The sequence below is a fragment of the Oncorhynchus keta genome, chromosome 19, assembly GCF_023373465.1.
Source record: "Oncorhynchus keta strain PuntledgeMale-10-30-2019 chromosome 19, Oket_V2, whole genome shotgun sequence".
NCBI classification, from domain to species: Eukaryota; Metazoa; Chordata; class Actinopteri; order Salmoniformes; family Salmonidae; genus Oncorhynchus; species Oncorhynchus keta.
This window is the reverse complement of record NC_068439.1, coordinates 49,355,376-49,369,419: the sequence shown is the minus strand read 5'-3', so window position 1 is coordinate 49,369,419 and position 14,044 is coordinate 49,355,376. Positions and strand designations below refer to the sequence as shown.

The window sequence follows — 14,044 nt, the reverse complement described above, 5'->3', positions numbered from 1 at the left end:
GCTTCAAAAGTGTTTAGTTTACAGCTTCAAAAGCATTTAGTTAACAGCTTCAAAAGCGTTTAGTTTGCAGCTTCAAAAGCGTTTAGTTTACAGCTTCAAAAGCGTTTAGTTTGCAGCTTCAAAAGCGTTTAGTTTACAGCTTCAAAAGCGTTTAGTTTACAGCTTCAAAAGTGTTTAGTTTACAGCTTCAAAAGTGTTTAGTTTACAGCTTCAAAAGCATTTAGTTAACAGCTTCAAAAGTGTTTAGTTTACAGCTTCAAAAGCATTTAGTTTGCAGCTTCAAAAGCGTTTAGTTTACAGCTTCAAAAGCGTTTAGTTTGCAGCTTCAAAAGCGTTTAGTTTACAGCTTCAAAAGCATTTAGTTAACAGCTTCAAAAGTGTTTAGTTTACAGCTTCAAAAGTGTTTAGTTTACAGCTTCAAAAGCGTTTAGTCTACAGCTTCAAATCGTTCTACACTCCTGAATATGCTTCCTTTGGGGAGAGTGGGAGTGTATCCACAAACACTTTCTCTCTCTAGAGAGCAGGCTTGAGAAAGCACAACACTGGTTAATTCATGTGATACATTTCTGTTCTGCTGGATCACACTGCTGATGCCCATTAATGATGGCGCACTAGAAGACGGATTCTGTTATCACACGCAAGCATGCAGGCATGCACATGGGCCCGCACATACGCTTAACAACTTCCTGAGCTGCGGCCCTTTCCTTGCAGTCAATGACCAAAACCTCTCGTGGCCTCATGGGTGGAATGTTATTAATGTCTTTTAGAATTTCATCATTAATACAAAAAACACAAAGATTTAACAAAGACGATCCGGTGTTTCTATGTCAATATCTCAGTCTCCTGTGATGTATATAAAGTGTAACATTGGGATGCCAACTCATAATTGAATACATTTCAACTCTATATCTGACGTGGTACATGTGTCTTCTTTTTTTAAGCCCATAACCATGTGTGTGAGGTCTATACTTTGTTTTCAAAGTAGATGTGTTTAAGACTACCAAGAAACACTTTGTGTGACCCTGATTTAGCTCCCTGCAGTAAAAGGTTAAACAGCATCACACTTGATATGAGCATCTGCCATATCCACTTGTCTTCGAAAGCGAGTTGAGCATCTCCCTCTTAAACGGAAGCACCTGGGAAGCTAGTGGGAGAAGTTGGCATTTTGTTCTTTGTGTCCACTTATCACTCACTCGATAGTGGATATCCGACTCTCTCTCTCTCCCTCTTTTCAGAAAGTACTGCTCTGATAACAAGTCATTCACTGGGAGGGCTTATGCACACACACACACACACACACACACACACACACACACACACACACACACACACACACACACACACACACACACACACACACACACACACACACACACACACACACACACACACACACACACACACACACACACACACACACTCACACACACACACACACACACTAAAGTTAGGTTTCTTCATTCCACCAGGGAAGACTAACAGTTCACTGCTGATTAAAGGGACGGATGGTAACTGTAGGTGTCTCTGTGTCCTCGTCTGTCTGTGCTTGTGAGTGCGTTCGTGCGTTTGATTGTCGTTACATAAGAATGGGCTCGGAAGAAAAAGTTCCTCCACAAAGGGACAACGCAAGCTTTTCACTGGTAGCCATGGCAACTGGGGGGGAGTAGATAAAGGGTTTCCTACAAATACAGCATACGGATTACCCTGTAACACAACACACATGCACGGTAACCCATCTCCATTCATTCCACCATGGGAGACTGCCCATATGCAGTTTAGCCTCTGATAGCCGGGTAAGGGTCTGATTGATAGGGAGGGAGAGAACCATGTGATTGTAATTGCAGACAGGTGAAAAGGGTATGTTCTTATAAAGGGAGATGGAAGGGTGAGAGAGAGACAGACAGGTAGGTAGGTAGGTAGGTAGGGAGAGAGAGAGATGGCAATGTTAACCTATGTTTCCCATGCCAATAAAGCCCCTTGAATTGAATTGAGCGAGAGAGCGAGAGAGCGAGAGATAGATAGATAGATAGATAGATAGATAGATAGATAGATGCAGGGTAAACTTCTAGGTTTAGTCCACATGAGGCTGTTCAGACGGCTGCTCAATGGTGAGGAACACTCCACACTCACAGGTACTTGCCATAATGGTGTCTAGAACTGTGCGTATGACAATGCGTGTGTATAGTGTGTGAACATGACTGTGCCTTCTGTACTTACAGGGTACTTCTCCAGAGGTTCGGTCAGTAACATGTCTCCAAATATTGATCTGCAGTACTCCGCCATCTTGGCCTGCTGCTTGGGCCTGGGAGGCAACACACACACACACACATCGTTAACACCCTTACAATCACCTCACAGTGGTCTAATGTTAGTATTTCGACATCGACTATTGGAGTGGATAGTTACTATGACCATTTGGGATTCGAACCTGGTTGTCCGGGTGAAGCTAACGCAAGTCTCAGGCAAGGTCACACATCGTGCGAGTGTGGTTCAACAGATGACCTGGGCTAAGTCACACTTTATCCCTCTGTGACCTACTCCTTACAGACACCCATCTGGAGCATGCCACCAATGTGACCAAACTACAGTTCCAACCTGGGTCTCATGCACGCCACAAGATTGTGTTCACGCGCCGGGGAGCTAACCCAAGTCTTCAAGTCTCAGGCAGGGTTACTCACCATGCAAACGTGGCTCATCAAACCACCTTCCCTACATTAGCATGTAGCTAGCTAATGGCTTCAGAGTAGCTAGTATTAGCATGTAGCTATTAGCTAATGCCCTACTCTACGACTGGCTAGCATTAGCATACAGCTAATTAGCGCATGACATAAGAGCGGCGAGCATTAGCATGGCAGTTAAAATGGCACTAACATAACTGTAGACGCACAGAGGTTCAGAATCACAGTGTGAACTGAGGTTAAACAAATGGGAACGTTGGTGGTGTGTACATTCATCAAAGACATCAAACAAAGGTAAACTCTGGATAACACACAGAGCCCCGTGAGAGTTGTTGACTTACGAGTCCACGTGGTTCTCAAAGGAGAGGATGACAGGGAAAGGGGAGGTCTTGAAGGCACACTCTGCTATGGCCTCAATCACTTCCTGTAGACACAGAACAGACAGACAGGGTGTCAGAGCTGGTCAAATGACCAATGGGAGCAAAGATCAATGAACGTGATCGCTGATCAGAATTGGTGAGTCTAGTTTCATAGATGTGTGTTGAAACTCAGATTTTCATCAACACTTAACCAAATGACCTTTGGTCAGGCTAAACCAAAATATATAGGAATATTTGAAGTACAATATTGGTATTATACAGTATTTACAGTGATGTGGAGAGCAACTGGTGTAGAGCGTGTTGACTCATTGAACATCTGATAGGGAGTGTTAAGATGAAGTGGTTAAGTGAAATTTACAACCATTTTACAAACACCAATGCATTTAATGCACTTAATAGCTTTACCTCTGTCCCTATCACACACACTTCCCCTACTCTCTCTCCGTCTCTCGTTCCCTCTACCAGTCCACTTACACATTTTTATTTTACTCTCAATCCAACTTCTCTTGCACTTAGTTCTCCCATTAAAGACTAAATTCTCCTCTATCAATCAATCTCTTCTCCACCCTAGGCCTGGCTCCCTCCCTCCTTTCCTCCTCTCCTCTCCCTGGGCTTATTCGTTCTTCCCTCTGCTTCTCTCCTCCACCCCTCCGTGCTTCAATTATTCTCTCCTCCCCTCTCTCCTGTTGCTCTCTGCCATACTAAACACCACACAGATCGCTCCCTCTGTGTCCCTGTTACTCAAACAATCGGTTGCTTTCTTTCTCTTTCCATCTCTCTCTTCCTCCCTCGCCCCTCTCCCTCCTTTTCTCTTTTGCTCCCTTTCTCTCTCTCTCTCTCTCTCTCTCTCTCTCTCTCTCTCTCTCTCTGGTTCCAGACAGTTTACCTTGAAGGAGATTTCGGTTGTCATGGTGAATCCGTGTGTGATGACAGGTTCTTCTTCGGTGGTGCGTCCCTTCCAGCAGTCCAACTCGATACAGCGACACCCTGACAGGAGGACCTGGCGGTACATCTCCACCGACGAGTTACCTGCCAGCTGGCCCGCTACACACACACACACACACACACACACACACACACACACACACACACACACACACACACACACACACACACACACACACACACACACACACACACACACACACACACACACACACACACACACACATTGCTCTTTCAACAGTTAATAACCACATCATTTCCTTCTGAGGTCCAGGAGTCCTACTGTGTGTCAACACGAGACATTCCCACACATCTCAAGCTCTCATTAAGCACATTAGCCATTAGACTGGGGAAATGGATACGAGCAGCACCGCATTCCACACAGCGGCGCAGCGCACAAGCAGATCTCATCCCCACTTTCTCCATTAACAAAGCAATTATCTCGACATTAGCATCGCATTACCGCCGCGCGGAGACAACAGTGTCAACGCGAGACGCAGGCACATCTGTGTCTGAGTGGATGTGGGTATGTGTGTCTGCGTGTCGCACTTCAGGATGCGCCCCTGAGCTCCTCTACAAATGCAATTTGATCTCTTCCTAAGGAGCGTGAATGGACACACAAACACACACACACACACACAAACACAACACAACTTCCTGGTGATTACTGCATCCGCCATTAGAGGAAAGTTAACTTCTAAATGAGTTTCTGCCTTCAGCACGGCATGAAACACACAGTTCTAATAAGAAGGAGATTACAGGCGGATCAATGTGAAGGAATAATACTACCCTGGCCACAAGAAAAGAATCAGTAATGACTTATTGGAAATATCCTTGTCTTCCTCTGCCATGGAACAAGCAAACAGTGTTGGGGAGTAGTGAGCTACATGCTGTTCAACTAGTAATCTATCTACATTTTGCAGCAACTTGTTGATAGTTGGATTCAATTCGAATGTTGGTAGTGTTTTGAGTAGTTAATAACTTTTTGGACATGTAGCGGTGTAGCTAGCTACCATTTATTTATAAGTAGGCAATCATTTCCTTTATTTTTCGGGCATCAGACCTGCCTAATTCTCACTTTAAACATGGTTTTTATGTTAAATTACGCACACAGCTAAATTACGCACACAGTATAGGCCAAGTTTAAATACAGTATGACCCCCCCCCCCACCCCCAAGTGATTTGTTCTTGCAATTTGTAGCTTATGACATTTCGGGTTTACACATGAAAAATGTATTTCCCAAAGTAACTTCAGATAAGTAAACAATATCTTTCTCAAGGGTAGCTTTAGTGTAGCTTTAACGTCTTCCTGTGTGAAGTCATTGGTAGCTTGGTGAACTATATTCTCATAGTATCTTCCCCAACACTGCAAGCCAAGGTCCCTGTAAAGTTTCTCTGTGACTTCCAGAAATGATTTCTCATCATAGCCTAGTTAATTCATGTGTAATACAATGAGACAACGTGTCAATGGGAGAATAAGAATAAGAAGACCTGACAAGGGAATTAAGAACACGTTGTGTATCTCCCTCGATTTATTTTCTCCCTTTTCAGTCTTTGACATTAGCCTATTAAAGAAATAAAATGTTCCTCTGCCGGGAAAAATTTGATTTGAGAGACTTTCATGCGCAATCCATCTCCCCGGAATACATTTCAATATATGAATAATAATATATTTTGTAGCTAGAATGGCCTTTTGTAGTTTTGGTTTTCTATTCTTATTGCTGCCACATGCCAGTCTGAAGAAATGTTGAACTCATGAATAAGAATGAAGTCAGTCTCATAGAGAGCGCTGATTGGATAAGCACCTGAGGTACACAGGAGGAGAAGGCCCCCTATTGGCTGATGTTGGATGACAGGCTTACAGTAGAGGAAGGTAAAACGTCCTTCAAGAACCTGGAATAAACGTTTCCAAATAGGCGCCCCACCTGTGAGGTAGGTATTGTGGGAGGAGTTGATGAAGTAATGAGACAGTGGTAAGGTCATGTCTTCACTCTGGTCCAGCTTCTCTGGTGGGATGATGCTGTTCTCTTCACTACTCAGATACTTGGCGAAGCCCTCCACTGAGATCTGACCTGTAGGAACACACACACACACACACACACACACAAACACACAACTTTACAGAGGGTAGCCGGTTGCGCTGTAGCTACTGTAGCTTAGGCTCACTGCTCCGATGCTTGGCAAAGCCTACATCTAACCTGCAAGAGGAGGCAAAACAACAGAGACAATAGAGAAGTGGAGACCCTGGAAGACGGACCTCTCAAACCCTGGGTAAAGATGTGTGTCCATCGTGTCAGTTTTGTGGTACAGGGTGTAAGCTGAGCGTTAGGTTGGAGCTAAACTAAGCTAAACCCTGCAGAGTTTAAGCTAGGTCCTAATGCTGCTAACACAAGCCGACAGGCTGAAAAATCTCAAGTGTAACCCGGATGGAAAGGCTTCACCACTGACATTATTAGCCATCGACACATTCCCTCAATCAATCAGTGTGTGTGTGTGTGTGTGTGTGTGTGTGGTTCCCTCAATCAATCCATGTCAACATTAGAGGGCCCCAGTGTGTATGTGTGTGGGTGTGCATTAGAGAGCCACAGAGATCACTCTCAGGGACAAAGGCTGCTTCAAACCCTGACCACAAGGGTTGGACCTATGACTCTCACAGTGAGTCACCCTACAATCCATACTCTGGTGTTCTTCCAGTGTGTGTTTATGCCTTAAGATGTAAAAAAATAAAATAAAATAAAATATCCATCGTACAACGCAGAGGCAAAGGATGAAGTAATAATTGAGAAGTGCTGTTGGCTTATTGTTTTAAAATCACTCAGATATCATCTAGAATAGACATTCAAAGAGTGTATTTACAAGTCAGGTGCATGAGAAGCTTCAAACGCTCCCACTGCCATGACGGACATGCTCCCTTCAAATCCAACACATCGCATACACGCACATTAAACCCCCACACACACACACTAAACCCACACACACGCACACTAAACCCACCACACGCACATTAAACCCACACACACACACACACACTCTAAACCCACACACACACACACACTAAACCCACCACACGCATATTAAACACACACACACACACTAAACCCACACACACGCACATTAACCCACACACACACACACTAAACCCACACACACGCACACTAAACCCACCACACGCACATTAAACCCACACACACACACACTAAACCCACACACATGCACATTAAACCCACACACACACACTAAACCCACACACGCACACTAAACCCACCACACGCACACTAAACCCACACACACGCACACTAAACCCACACACACGCACACTAAACCCACACATGCGCACACTAAACCCACACACGCGCACACTAAACCCCACACACTCACACTAAACCCACACACATGCACACTAAACCCACACACACGCACACTAAACCCACCACACGCACACTAAACCCACACACACGCACACTAAACACACAGACACGCACACTAAAACCACACACACACACACTAAAACCACACACACGCACACTAAACCCACACACACGCACACTAAACCCACACACACACTAAACCCACACACACGCACACTAAACCCACCACACACACACTAAACCCACACACGCGCACACTAAACCCACACACACACACACTAAACCCACCACACGCACACTAAACCCACACACACGCACTAAACCCACACACACGCACACTAAACCCACACACGCGCACACTAAACCCACACAGGCGCACACTAAACCCACACACGCACACTAAACCCACCAGACGCACACTAAACCCACACACACGCACACTAAACTCACACACACGCACACTAAACCCACACACACGCACACTAAAACCACACACACGCACACTAAAAACCACACACACGCACACTAAACCCATGCACACTAAACCCACACACACGCACACTAAACCCACACACACACACACACTAAACCCACACACACGCACACTAAACCCACCACACCCACACTAAACCCACACACGCGCACACTAAACCCCCACACACACACACACTAAACCCACCACACGCACACTAAACCCACACACACGCACACTAAACCCACCACACGCACACTAAACCCACACACGCGCACACTAAACCCACACACGCGCACACTAAACCCACACACGCACACTAAACCCACCAGACGCACACTAAACCCACCAGACGCACATTAAACCCACACACACGCACACTAAACTCACACACACACACACTAAACCCACACACACGCACACTAAAACCACACACACGCACACTAAACTCATGCACACTAAACCCACACACACGCACACTAAACCCACACACATGCACACTAAACCCACACACACGCACACTAAACCCACACACACGCACACTAAACCCACACACACGCACACTAAATGAACACACGCACACACTAAACCCACACACATGCACACTAAACCCACCACACGCACACTAAAACCACACACTCGCACACTAAACCCATGCACACTAAACTCACACACACACGCACACTAAACCCACACACACGTACACTAAAACCACACACACTCACACTAAACCCACCACACGCACACTAAACCCACACACACGCACACTAAACCCACACACACGCACACTAAACCCACCACACGCACACTAAACCCACACACGCGCACACTAAACCCACACACGCACACTAAAGCCACGCACACTAAACCCACAGACACACACACTAAACCCACCACACGCACACTAAACCCACACACACGCACACTAAACCCACCACACGCACACTAAACCCACACACACGCACACTAAACCCACACACACGCACACTAAACCCACACACACGCACACTAAACCCACCACACGCACACTAAACCCACACACACGCACACTAAACCCACACACACGCACACTAAATCCACCACACGCACACTAAAACCACACGACACTAAACCCACACACGCACACTAAACCCACCACACGCACACTAAACCCACACACGCGCACAATAAACCCACACACGAGCACACTAAACCCACACACACGCACACTAAACCCACCACACGCACATTAAACACACACACACGCACACTAAAACCACACACACGCACACACACTAAAACCACACACACGCACACACACTAAAACACACACACGCACACTAAACCCACCACACGCACACTAAACCCACACACACGCACACTAAACACACACACACGCACACTAAAACCACACACACACACATTAAAACCACACACACGCACACTAAACCCACACACACGCACACTAAACCCACACACACGCACACTAAACTCACACACACGCACACTAAACCAATGATCAATGATCTCTATAGCCAGGGAAATAAACGCTAACACAAGCAGCCAATTAGCCTTATTTTAACCGCACAGGCACCCAGAACTAGCGACTGTTACACACACACGCACGCACACACACACAGGCGCACACACATGTATGCACGCACGCACGCACGCACGCACGCATTGCACGCACGCACGTTGCTGACACACACACACACACACACACACACACACACACACACACACACACACACACACACACACACACACACACACACACACACACACACATGCACAGGCGCACACACATGTACACACCTGTCTCCCTCTGGTACAAACCCCACCTCTGCAGAGACACTGGGGAGGGTAAGCTGATCCTAGATCTGTGCCCTGTGTCATCTCCTCCACCAACCCGGTGTCTGAGAGGAACGCCTAAATGCTTTCCCTACGGTGAATTATATATATACACTATATATACAAAAGTAGGTGGACTCCCCTTTCGAATTTGTGGATTCGGCTATTTCAGCCAAACCCGTTGCTGACAGGTGGCAGTAGAATGGCAGTAGAATGGCCTTACTGAAGAGCCCAGTGACTTTTAATGTGGCACAGTCATAGGATGCCACCTTTCCAACAAGTCAGCTGATCAAATGTCTACCCTGCTAGAGCTGCCCCGGTAAACTGTAAGTGCTGTTATTTTGAAGTGGTGTAAAGCTCACCGCCACATGCTAGGCCCCTTAGTTCCAGTGAAGGGAAATCTTAATGCAACAGTATACAATGACATTCTAGACGATTCTGTGCTTCCAACTTTGTGGCAACAGTTTGGGGAAGGCACTTTCCTGTTTCAGCATGACAGTGCCCGACCTCACTAATGCTCTTGTGGCTGAATGGAAGCAAGCCCCTGCAGCAATGTTCCAACATCTAGTGGAAAGCCTTCCCAGAAGAGTGAAGGCTGTTATAGCAGCACAGGGGGGACCAACTCCATAATAAGGGAGGACCAACTCCAAAGGGGGGACCAACTCCATGATTTTGGAATGAGATGTTCGACGAGCAGGTGTCCACATACTTTGGTGATGCAGTGTAGATGGTTCTACTTTTCGAGGTAGTAATTTGGTCCCTAATATGGCGGGTTTGATTGAAGTTTTCAAATGCTGTTAGGCCTTCCAGAGATAAAGTTCATCAAAGGTCTATACAGATTTGATTTAGACATGACTGACTTAAGACATAGGTTAAGAGGACCTTGTTTAGGTCTCTGTGAGTGTGTGAGAGAGAGAGAGAGAGAGAGAGAGAGAGAGAGAGAGAGAGAGAGAGAGAGAGAGAGAGAGAGACAGAGTGAGAGAGTGAGAGAGAGAGAGAGAGAGAGAGAGAGAGAGAGAGAGAGAGAGAGAGAGAGAGAGGGGGAGAGAGAGAGACAAAGAGAGAGAGAGAGAGAGAGAGAGAGAGAGAGAGAGAGAGAGAGAGAGAGAGAGAGGAGAGGGGGAGAGAGAGAGTGACAGAGAGAGAGAGAGAGAGAGTGAGAGAGCAATTGAGGGTCAAAGAGACAAGAGAAAGGTGACCTAAATGCCAGAACTGGACAAGAATCTGACACCCTCAGCCCATGGGACAATGGGACAAACATCAAATTGTGACTCTGCATGCAGAATTCTGCAAAAATATCCTCAGTGTACAATGTAAAACACCAAATAATGCATGCAGAGCAGAATTAGACTGATACCCGCTAATTATCCAAATCCAGAAGAGAGCTGTTAAATTCTACAACCACCTAAAAGTAAGCAATTCCCAAACCTTCCATAACAAAGCCATCACCTACAGATAAATAAACCTGGATTGAAGTACCCTCAGCCAGCTGGTCCTGGGGCTCTGTTCACAAACACAAACACACCCCATAGAGCCCCAGGACAGCAACAAAATTAGAACCATCAAATCATGACAAAACAAAAAGATAATTACTTGACACATTGGAAAGCATTAACCAAATAACTGAGCAAACTAGAATGCTATTTGGCCCTAAACAGAGAGTACACATTGGCAGAACACATGACCACTGTGACTGACTCAAAACTTAAGGAAAGCTTTGACTATGTACAGACTCAGTGAGCATAGCCTTGCTATTGAGAAAGGCTGCCGTAGGCAGACCTGGCTCTCAAGAGAAGACAGGTTATGTGCACACTGCCCACAAAATGAGGTGGAAAACTGAGCTGCACCTCCTAACCTCCTGCCAAATGTATGACCATATTAGACACACATATTTCCCTCAGATTGCACAGATCCACAAAGACTTTGAAAACAAACCCAATTTTGATAAACTCCCATATCTACCGGGTGAAATACCACAGTGTACCATCACAGCAGCAAGATGTGTGACCTGTCGCCACAAGAAAAGGGAAGCCAGTGAAGAACAAACATCATTGTAAATACAACCTATATTTATGTTTATTTATTTTCCCTTTTGTACATTAACTATGTGCACATCATTACAACACGGTATATATACATCATTTGACATTTGAAATGTCTTTATTCTTTTGGAACTTCTGTGAGTGTAATGTTTACTGTTCATTTTTGTTGTTGTTTACTTCACTTTAGTTTATTTTCTATTTCACTTGCTATGGCAACGTAAACATAAGTTTCCCATGCCAATAAAGCCGTTAAATTGAACTGAATTGAGAGAGAGTGAGGGGGTCAGAGAGACAAAGAGCAAGAGGGAGCAAGACAGAGCGAGAGAGAGAGAGAGCGCGGGAGTGAGAGAGGGAGAGAGGGTGAGAGAGTAGGAGAGGGAGAGAGAGAGAATGAGAGAGAGGGAGAGAGAGAGAGAGAGAGAGAGAGAGAGAGAGAGAGAGAGAGAGAGAGAGAGAGAGAGAGTAGGAGAGGAGAGAGAGAGAGAGAGAGAGAGAGAGAGAGAGAGAGAGAGAGAGAGAGAGAGAGAGAGAGAGAGAGAGAGAGAGAGAGAGAGAGAGTAGGATTGGGAGAGAGAGAGAGAGGAGAGAGAGGGAGAGGGAGAGAGAGAGAGAGAGAGAGAGAGATAGAGAGAGAGAGAGAGAGAGAGAGAGAGAGAGAGAGAGAGAGAGAGAGAGAGAGAGAGAGAGAGAGAGAGAGAGAGAGAGAGAGAGAGAGAGAGAACAGGAATATCTTTTTACACTCCTCTTCCTGAATAATACAGAACCCCAGTAGGACTGGACCTCAGGATCTGTTCTGTCCCACGGACCTGGGAAGAGGGCAAACGCACATGTGTGTGTGTGTGAGGAAGTGAGAGAGTGAGTGAGAGTGTGTGGGTGTGTATGAATGTTGGTGTGAAGATTGTGTGGTATAGAGGAAATGCGTGAAGAGTATGTGAAGGGGAAGGGTATGTGTGTGTCTGTGTGTGTGTGTGTGTGTGTGTGTGTGTGTGTGTGTGTGTGTGTGTGTGTGTGTGTGTGTGTGTGTGTGTGTGTGTGTGTGTGTGTGTGTGTGTGTGTGTGTGTGTGTGTGTGTGTGTGTGTGTGTAACTCTGTGGCTATCTTCAGAGCAGATGGCAGTCCTTCCTCTGCCCCAGGCTGTATAAATACTGCAGTGGGAAATCTGTCGTTCGGACTGGGAAGGGCAGAGGGACGTGTGTGTTTGAGTTCTTCACGGGTCAACCCAAACCCGAATACCCAAGACCCGGCCCAACATGTAATTTCTTCCCTCTGGTCCGAATGGGGTCCTTTTTGGTTGTCGTCAGGTCTATGTAACTACAGCTGATAGACCCGGCTGGACCCAAATAGACCGACCACGGCTCTGCATGGTCTTTGGGATATTTATTTTACGCTAAAATTGCTAATATAGCTGAAGTGAAATACGATTAACTCGTCATCTGTTTGATCATTACAATGTAACAACATAAAGCAGCACCTCGGTCACCAGAAAATGGTGATTTTCTTCGGCTCAGTGTGTCTGAACCACAGCTTCTGTCTCCCAGGACGGTTTCCTTCCACGAAACACTACATCTAAACTCCCATATCCCTGCAAGCATCCTAAATGACGTACATAAGTGCACTACTTTTGACCAGATCCCAAAAGTAGTGGACTGTATAGGGAATAGGCTTCCATTTGGGACACCCCTTGTTGTAAAGCAGACATCACTCCTCACGCTTCGTGTTGAGTTGAACCAGCAGAGCAACATGTATGCGTTGTTGAGTGCTCTGGCCCACTGGTGTGATTCAGGACTTGGAGAAGGTAGTATAAACATGACTGAGAGACGAAATGGGTGGATCCTGACTCCTGAAGTCTCTGTAACCACAGAGCTCTAAGCCAGAGAGCAGGGGTGTAATAGATGTATCATAACATGGTAGTAAAGGGTTATTAGCTCATTATAAAGAGGTTATAACGGGTCTAATAACAATCTGCATTATAAGTACTGTCGGTAGTCAGTGTCTGTACTTGACAGAGTGTGTGCCTGGGATGAGACAGGACGGGCTATTTGACTGTTCCACTAAACGAAGGGGAAACTGAGTGTGACTGTATGATAAACAGAGTGTGTGTGTGTGTGTTCCCACGTGTTCGTGTGTGTGTGTGTGTGTGTGTGTGTGTGTGTGTGTGTGTGTGTGTGTGTGTGTGTGAGACACTAGCATGAGCATGACAGGTGGACAGACAGGGAGTCCTCCCCTAAGTGTTCTCTACCGTTGAGCACACACACACACACACACACACACACAGTCTGATAGCAAAAGCAAGAAGGAATTGCATGAGAGAGAAATGAGTGTAGAG

The 14,044-nt window shown here is 45.9% G+C and overlaps 1 protein-coding gene across 3 annotated transcripts in view; it reads right to left on the bottom strand.

Moving 5' to 3' along the window:
• Window positions 1-14,044, bottom strand: part of LOC118378260 (1-phosphatidylinositol 4,5-bisphosphate phosphodiesterase beta-1-like) — a 246,931-nt gene that overhangs the window by 70,979 nt on the left and 161,908 nt on the right. For all 3 annotated transcript variants that reach the window (XR_008071039.1, XM_052470709.1, XM_052470708.1), the window contains exons 10-13: window positions 5,929-6,075; window positions 3,945-4,102; window positions 3,020-3,102; window positions 2,218-2,302 (exon numbers count right to left, since the gene is read on the bottom strand). Coding sequence is in view for 2 of the 3 variants with exons in the window: in XM_052470709.1 (XP_052326669.1) it covers window positions 2,218-2,302; window positions 3,020-3,102; window positions 3,945-4,102; window positions 5,929-6,075 (473 nt within the window). In the remaining variant the exon portion in view is untranslated. The remainder of the gene's footprint in view (window positions 1-2,217; window positions 2,303-3,019; window positions 3,103-3,944; window positions 4,103-5,928; window positions 6,076-14,044) is intronic.